The 8,596-nt window shown below is 49.9% G+C and overlaps 1 protein-coding gene across 4 annotated transcripts in view; it reads left to right on the top strand.

Annotated features, from left to right (window-relative positions):
* Positions 1-490: 490 nt before the first annotated feature.
* LOC105985507 (core histone macro-H2A.1) overlaps positions 491-8,596 on the top strand; it is a 40,325-nt gene continuing 32,219 nt past the window's right edge. Inside the window, exon 1 of one of the 4 annotated variants that reach the window (XM_013016075.1) lies at positions 491-726. In XM_013016075.1, the coding sequence (XP_012871529.1) occupies positions 555-726 (172 nt within the window). In that variant the 5' untranslated portion in view covers positions 491-554. The remainder of the gene's footprint in view (positions 727-8,596) is intronic. The other 3 variants (XM_013016076.1, XM_013016073.1, XM_013016074.1) reach the window with 3 other exon arrangements.

Genomic DNA, 8,596 nt, shown 5'->3' with positions numbered 1-8,596 from the left:
GGTAGTTCATTGGAGATAAGAGTTAAATGGACTGTATGCTGCCCAGGCTGGCTTTGAACCGCAATCCTCAGATCTCAACCTAGTGAGTAGCGAGGATTATAGGCGTGAGCCTGTAGGCCTGGGCACCTGGCTTTTACATCTGTGTTCTAAAGGGGAGACAACACTGTCTTCTTGTTACTGCAAATATATTACCCCAGTCTCAAATATATGAAAATGCAATTATTAAAGTATGTGGAATATAACCAGGAAATCCTATTTTAAACACATAACATAGTAGGGTATGAAGGCAAGACAGTATTCACGGTTATTGCCAGTGTGACCTTTAAAATGCAGATGACCAATGTTGGTGTTGGGGTGTAGACTGGTCGGCTTTCTCTCTTCAGCGGCGCACGTGACCCAGAGCGCCCTGCAGTGGCCCCTGCTGGCCGGGCCTGTGCCTAGCAGGGTCTGCGCGCCCCTAGAGGAAGGGTGCTGCCCACAGCAATCCTGGATCCTGACAGCTCTGCCTCTTGCCTTCCCAGTGTGCTCTCTGATCTGCCTCCAGAACCACCGCCATGTCCAGCCGCGGGGGGAAGAAGAAATCCACCAAGACCTCACGGTCCGCCAAGGCGGGGGTCATCTTCCCTGTGGGGCGCATGCTCCGGTATATCAAGAAAGGCCACCCCAAGTACAGGATCGGAGTGGGGGCGCCCGTGTACATGGCTGCCGTCCTGGAGTACCTGACAGGTGAGTGAGCTCGCATCTCGCAGACACCAGAGCCGCAGATGTGGCGGTTCTGTCCGCTCTCCGAGGACGGGGGGAGGGGGGAGGACCTTTTCCTGTTGAAACCTAGCAGGAAGTCATGAGAATAGCACAGTGATTATTTCCACGGAGAGTTGCCAGCTGTGAACATTTTGTCCCATTTGCTTTCTTTCTTCCCACTGTCTCTGTGTTATTTAATTTTGATCAAGTCTGCATTTTTTTTTTTTTTTTTGGTCAGTCCAAGGGGCTTGATCTCGGGGACTCTGGGTTGGGCGCTGTCCCTCAGCTCTTCAGCTCAAGGCTAGCGCTCTACCACTTGAGCCACAGTGCCACTTCCAGTTTTCTGGTGGTTTATTGGAGATAGGAGTCTCATGGATGGTCCTGCCCAGGCTGGCTTTGAACCGCGATCCTCAGATCTCAGCCTCCTGAGTAGCTGGGATGACAGGCGTGGGCCACTGGTGCCTGGCAAGTCTGCATTCTTGCATGACATTGGCCTCTTTTTGCTGTCAAGCTGGTGCTTGAGCTCAGGGTCTGGGTGGTGTCTTGTAGCTTTTTCACTTGAGACTCTACTACTTGAGCCATAGCTCCCCTTTTGGCACTTTGGTGGTAAATTAGAGATGCAGAGTCTCATAGTCTTTCTTCTCTGGGCTGGTTTTGGATCTCGATCCTCAGATCTGAGCCTCCTGAGTAGCTAGGAGTTACAGGTTTGAGCCACCAGTGCCCAGCTGTGTCATAGACAATTTTGAAGTATCCAGGCAAGTTGTTCTGCAGTGTGTCCGTCCATCTGGGTGGGTCTGCGATTCAAGACTCACCAGTGTGTGAGTCTGTGCCTCCCACCAGGCGTGGTCTGTTCTGTGGCATGTATACCAGTGCTGAGGTGATGTCTGTATTTCTGCCTATCTTGTACCACAGTGTTTCACCCGGTGGCTTTACCTTAATCCCATGCTACCAGGCATCGGTCATTGTTTCAGTCCCCATCAATCAGTGCTTTCCCTCTGTCTGTGCTGTTAGCATTGGCTAATTGTTTCATTCAGTGCGTTCTTCTCCATTCACGCCATTCTTCACTTTTAACACCCAGATTACCTGAACCTTGAACTTCAGGCCTTCTCTTAGGTCCTTGGAGTGTGTGTCCGCTGGCTTCTGTGCGTTTCCTGGCTGTCAGCAGAAGGGCGTGCCAAGCTTGCCTTGAGCTTCCCTTGCCAGGAGTGGTGCTCTTCCCCACTTTTTAGTGAGGTGAAAACCAGGCTGGAAGCACAAAAGCCTTGCCTAGAGTTTTGCACACACTATCAAGAGGCTGAGAAGGCCAAGCCTGCTTGTCCTGTTCCAATGTTTTCACCACTTAACTGCTCCCTCGTGATGAGCTAGGTTTTGGGTACCAGGAAGCAGCACCCTGATTTCATGCAGCCACCTGTCCTGCAGCCAGAAAGGGGAGATTGGCCAAGACAAGGCACTTTTTCCACAAGTGGCACAGCCAGGTAGGAGAGGAGAAGGGGCTGCACCTGCTTTCCCAGGGCTCCCAGCTCGGCAGGGCCAACAGTCTGGGCACTGTCCCTTAGCTTTTCCACTCAAAGTGAGCCACAGCTCCACTTCTGCTTTTTGGTGGTTAATTGGAGCCTCACCTCGCTGAGGTTTCTGCCCAGGCTGTATCTGAATGGTGATCTCAGCCTTGGGAGTAGCTGCAATTACAAATGTAAGCCACTGGTGTCTTTTGGAGCTGCTGGGTGAGTCACGCCCCGGCCCCCACCTCCTGGCAGGCAGCAGAGAGTGTCCCCTTCTGTCAGCAGCACATCCTTGACAGAGATGCACCCACAAACCCACACCTGTCCCTCTCACCACCTCTGACACTGGGCAAGAAGCATCCTCCAAACTTGAAAGAGGGGGCAGGCCTGCCGTTGTGCTGTTGGTTCTGTCACTTACCTTGAGAATGAGTTCTGAGCCTCTTCTCCATTTTCTATCTGGGATGCCCAAGTGTGTCCTGGACTCTCACAGCTAAAAACAGAGCAGGAAGGGGACAGCGGGGTGCTGTCCTTTGAGGTTCCGAACACAGCCCTCTGAATGCCTTTGTCCCTTGCCTGTGTCTTAGATAGACGCTTCAGGCCAACCCTTGCTAGCTAGCATCTGCTAGGGCGTTCACACTACCCTAGAGCTCAGATGACTGCTTACAGTGTTGTGCAGAGTCCTTTGCCTGCCCCATTTACACACACACACACACACACACACACACACAAAGAATTTTAAGAATTGGAAAGTTGCAACTAGAAGGAAGTTGAAACTCACTTGTAATCCCCCCCTACCCTGGTTCTATGATAGATAGCCGTTGGTGTCTGAGCATGGTGAACATATGTATAAAACACAATTGGATCAGAGTCTGATTGTGAACAGACACAATCGTTGACTCTTGCTGAGGACCCATCTCAGAATCATCACTACGAGGTCTTAGACGCCATGAGGGAGGCCCTCCTACCAGCCAGTCCTCCCCTCAGTCTCCTGACCGAGTGCGTAGTTCCCGGGGGTATGCTTGATGGAGAGTGGGTTCAGCACTATTCCCGCGTGGTGGCGGCCGTGGCTCCCCCGTCCTCCCCAGCCCCAGCAGGGTGAGGAAGTGCTGGAGGCTGGCCTGAAGACATGCTGCTTCCAGGCACTTGTAGATAAGAACTGAGTTTTCTTCTCCTCCTTCATCTGTTCCTGAAGAGTTCTCGAAGTTGTGCAAGCACGTGCACAACTGGCCTGGTGCACCTCATGAAATAATTTCCCCCTGTCTCCCTTCCAGTGCACACTCACACTCTAGTATCAGAAAGGCCTCAATGCTGCTTTCTTTCTTTCTCTTTTTTAAAATTTATTTTTTGAGACAGGGTCTCCCTATGTGCTCAGAGTGGCCTCGAACTCAGAATCCTCCTGCCTCAGCCTCTCGGAGCCAGGATTGTGGGTACACGCTACCCACTACCATACTACTTGTATTACTGCTTATCTTTTGAAGTCTCTCTCCCTTTCTCTCTCTCTCTCTTTCTCTTTTCTTTTTGGAATTTCTTTTTCCATGTAGGGACCAAGCCTGGGGCCTCCCTCCTGCCTGATCGACAAGTGCTGTACCCCCAAGCTATCTCCCCATCCCTCAGCAGTGTCTTTTACAGAGTAGAACAGTGTAAACTGAATGAAATCCAGCCCGTCAGTTACTATTTTGTGTGGCACTGAGGATTGAACTCAGGACCTTGGGCTTGCCAAGCAAGTGTTCTGCCACTTGAATCATGCCCCCTCCCCCTCCCTCTCCCCTTTTTTGCTTTAGTTTGGTTTTCATTGTATCTCTTGTCTATGGTGCTTTTGCCTGGGCCAGCCTTGGCTCAAGATGCTCCTGTCATCTGCTGAGTAGTGAGGATTATAGATTATAGGCTGGATAGTGTGGTCACCACCAGACCCTGAGGTTGTCTGGATTTTCCCTTGGGCTCTCAGGAGTTGGATGGTTTTCTGAGCTGCCTTAGGTCCTTGTGATCTGTTTTGAGCTAGATTTTATAGCGTGTATCATCGGTGTGAAGACTCAGCATCACCACCCTGCTTTCTTTAGGCTAAGCTGGGTTGCTTAGAAATCGCTAATGGCTACAAAGTCTCAACGTTTCTCCAAGTCATGACCTTGAAGGGCAATAAGCAGTGTTCATCTGTGTGCATCAGTCCACAGATGGGGTACATGGCCCCATACAAAGGGTTGGGTTAGTGGACCAGTTGACAGTACCCCAAACCTGTGTTTGATTTGAGATGAGGATAGAGGTGTGGTCAAAATGAAGTGTGCTTTCTTTTATCTAGACTCTCCCTCTGAGGCATTGATTGGTCTTTTGATGCTAACTAGTTGCCTTGGTCTCGAGCTCATCCTTAAAGCTTACCAGGCATGGTCACCTTAACTGTATCCTCAGTCAGTCCCAGCCACTCAGCATGGAACCCAGAATTCAACATCTAGTAGTGTTTTCATTTCATTTTCCATTCATGTTTTCCTATACTACTTTTCTGGGTAGTTATTTCTGATCTGTCCTCCAGAACATCTTCCATTTTACTAATTCTCTCTCTCTAGCTATAGCTAACCCTAATGATCAGTGAATTTTAAATTGCAGTTATGACCCTTGCATTTCTGTCAATTCTATAGGATAAATGCATGTGGTCCTTTTTTTTTTTTTTTTGTTGGTCATGGGGCTTGAACTCTGGGCCTGGGCGCTGTCTCTCAGCTCTTCAGCTCAAGGTGAGCGCTCTACCACTTGAGCCACAGCGCCACTTCCGGTTTTTCTAGTGGTTTATTAGAGATAAGAATCTCACGGACTTTCCTTGCCCGGGCTGGCTTTGAACCGCGATCCTCAGATCTCAGCCTCCTGAGTAGCTAGGATTACAGGCGTGAGCCACCAGTGCCCGGCTGCATGTGGTCTTTTTTGTGGTGTTAAGATGAGATTAGGGCTTTTGCTCCCCTTTGCTCTCTCTCCTCTGCCTCCTCTCCTTCTTCTACCTTCTCCCCCAACTCTCTCTTTCTCCCTGACACTTTCTCTCCCTTTCCTTTGACCCCTCCCCTCCTAGCTAGTACTTTACCTCTGAGCTACCTCTCTAGCCCTTGGGTCTTTCTAATCTGTTTTTACCTCATTTTCACTTATCTTTTATATTCTTTATCTAAATGAGTATTGGAAGTCTTTGTGAGTCTTATTTCTGCTGGGCCTTGAGTCATTGCGTGGCAAGCCTGGGAAATCCTTCATAATGTTAGTGTTTTTAGTGATTTCACGCTACATATTTTTACTTTGAACTTTTTAGATTTTACCCTGTTACATGCTGTGAGATAGAAAGGAATCTCAATTTTGTTTCATGGAGTTAGTAATACCAGCAGGATTAATGGAATATTCCATCTCTTCCCTGGTGAGGTGTGATATACTACCTGCAGCGGGCATAGAATTTCTAGACATAATTACTTCAGAACTTCCTTTAATGTTTCGTTAGTCTGATATATTATACACTGTGTTTTCTTGTGTCTGGTAGGCCTTACATTGTCTTTTTTTTTTTCCTTTTCCCTTGGTGAGGGTGTGGGGATTTGTGCTTGGGAACTACTGTACCACTTGAGCCATACCTTTGAGTCACTGTCATTTACTGAATTTATTTCCTTTAATAAGTGATTTTTGCACCCAGTAAAATTCACACATCCAAGGATGTGAAACATGCATCTCCAGTGGGAACACCCAATTCTCTTATGCGAGAAAAGCATCTTCTCTCTCAAAAGTAGGTTGCCTCCTCTCTGTCACTCTTGTGAGCATTGCTGTTCTGAAAAGTTTGTGCTCTGACCAGGTGGCTTGGCCTTGTTGATTGTGCTTCAGTTACATCCTTTTCCTGCTACATTTTGCAACATTGGATTTGAGGTATTAGGTACTGTTAATTAAGCTACATCCTTAGCCAGTCTGAGCAGAGAGGCGGGGCCTGCTGGGTTAAGGATGAAAAGGGAGGAGCCTGCCTGCTCTGCCAGTGTGTTGGCTGATGGCACGCTCTTCTGCAGAAGTAAACTTTGCCTTGCTGAGGTCTGTTCAAGTCGAGTCCTCCCTCATTCCTACACGACACGCCGAGCTACGTCTAACTCCAGGAATTTCTTATATGTGCTATATGTCTTCCTAAAGGTATTTCTGTTTCCCTTTTGTTCTCCAAAATAAAGTCTATGAAATTCCCAGGATGGTGAATCAGGAGGATGTGAGGCTGACAGCTTATTTGCATCCAGGCCGAGATACTGGTTGGGAGAATCTGAGGCTCTTTGATCTGCTCCTCAGCTACCGTGGTCCCTCAGTCGAGCTGGAAGTCCCCACGTGGGACTGACAGGGGTGGGCTGTCTGCGGCCTGGGCCCAGCCTGGGCTGTGCTCCTCTGGAACTTCAGCTCCATAGTTCACGTGTATCCGTGAAACCTGCACATCACGTCCAGCCTTGATCACTTCCTGACCGCCACAGCGCCTAGTAATCCATCTGGAATGACCTACTTTCCAAAGTTACCAAGCCCTGACCGAGTACAAGGTGCCAAGCTGGGTGCTGGGCAGGTTTACATTGAGTGTCTGTATGTGCCAGGCTTATCAGAGGCCATCTCTATAATCCAAGGGCCAGGCCAGTGCTCCCTCCGGTAGTCCTCAGCTACCAGCTTAGGGACCAACATTTTGCAGGTGCTCAGCAAAGCGCGTGTGCGTGCGTGCGTGCGTGCGTGTGTGTGTGTGTGTGTGTGTGTGTGTGTGTGTGTGTGTGTGTGCTGATCTTGGGGCTTGAACTCAGGGCCTGGGTACTGTCCCTGAGCTTTTGTGTTGGAGGCTAGTGTTCTTCTACTCCTTGAGCCAAGCTCCACTTCTGACTTTTCAGTGGTTAATTAGAGGCGAGAGTCTCATGGAACTTCCTGCCTGGGCTGGGTTCGAACCATGTTCCTCAGATTTCAGCCTCCTGAGTAGCTAGAATTACAGGGATGAGCCACCAAGCACCCAGCCCAGCAGATCAGCTTTTTAAATGGGAAGATAGAAGAGGAATCAGAGGGAGGGATGAGTTTCAGGGTGATGTCAAATGCTGCCCAGAAATGTTGAGAGATGGACCTAGATCCTGGAGTCTGAGATGAAGCATCATTAGGACTAACAGCATCCCCACTGGGCATGGCTTCTAAAAGAGGAGAGATAGCTAAGAATATGGTGGGTATTTTCTCTGTCAGTATCCCCAGCTAAAACATCAGCAAGCAGCAGGCCGCACCCAACAGTCCTCTTGCTTGATTTCTCCAGCCTGAGGATTTCTATGTCTAGTCAACCCAGATTAAAATATCATGAAAGCAGAAAGTCACTCCTCAGAGCTATAAATAAGTTATAGCAAGAAGACAGACCCAGAGGGTGTTAATCACAGCCAGCCCCCCCTCCCCCCGCCCTTCCCACTGCCCCCCTTCCGCTTCTGCTTGCCAAGAAGATGACGTAAGCCCTCCTTGGATTTGCTGAGCTGCCCAGCTCCGCCCTGGGGCTCTGACCCTGGTCCCTCCCTCCCTTCCCCACCCCCTCCCAGGTTCTTCCTTTTTAGGCAAGTGTATCTTCCTTCCACCCACTGTCCCGGGAACATGTGCTCTGGCTGTCTCCCTGAGCAGCTGACCTCCCCAGCCTGGCATTGCACCCCTCCGCCCACAGGGGGCCCTGCTGGGTCTTTCCCTGCACAGCTCCTGTTGTGGGTGGGCGGGCTCGGGGAGACCTGTGGCTTTCCTGGTCAGGGATATCTTGAAGGTGGTGTGTTGTCTCTGTGAATCTAGACAGAGGCTGCTAACAGCCAGAGGAGGCCCGTGCTGGGGCGGCATTGCTGCTGCCCTCCCCCCTCGACCCACGCGCTACTCAGACTGAGGCTGGCCATCTCAGCTGTTTGGGAAGTGCTTTTGAGTTCTCTGCAAAGGTGGAGCCCTTCACATCCCAGAATATCTGCTGCATACACGCCCTTAACCTGGTCGAGCCCTACACAAACTTATTCATTTATTGGTTTGCTTGTTTATTTTGTCTGAGGCCTGGAGTTCAACTTGGTATCTTGACATTTTCACTCATTGGCTGGTGCTCTCCCAGCTGAGCCATGCCTCCAGCCCTGCACATACATTTGTTAACTTCCTGAGTCTTCACCCTTCAGCCGTACCTTCTCCAAAGTCATTCAGCATACTAGCTGGTCGCCAGAGGAGTAGTTTCTACAGACCCCTCCCACTGGGGCTGAAAACTTGGCAGGTTTTTAACGTGTGTGTGGGGTGTGTGTGTGTGTGTGTGTGTGTGTGTGTGTGTCTGTATGTGTGTGTGTCTGTGTGGTGTGTGTCTGTGTGGTGTGTGTGTGGTGTGTATGTGTGTGGTGTGTCTGTGTGTGTGTGTGTCTGTGTGT

The sequence above is a fragment of the Dipodomys ordii genome, unplaced genomic scaffold (genome assembly GCF_000151885.1).
Source record: "Dipodomys ordii isolate 6190 unplaced genomic scaffold, Dord_2.0 Scaffold29, whole genome shotgun sequence".
Taxonomy (NCBI): Eukaryota; Metazoa; Chordata; class Mammalia; order Rodentia; family Heteromyidae; genus Dipodomys; species Dipodomys ordii.
The sequence above is the reverse complement of the archived record's forward strand: the minus strand, read 5'-3'. Positions and strand labels throughout refer to the sequence as shown.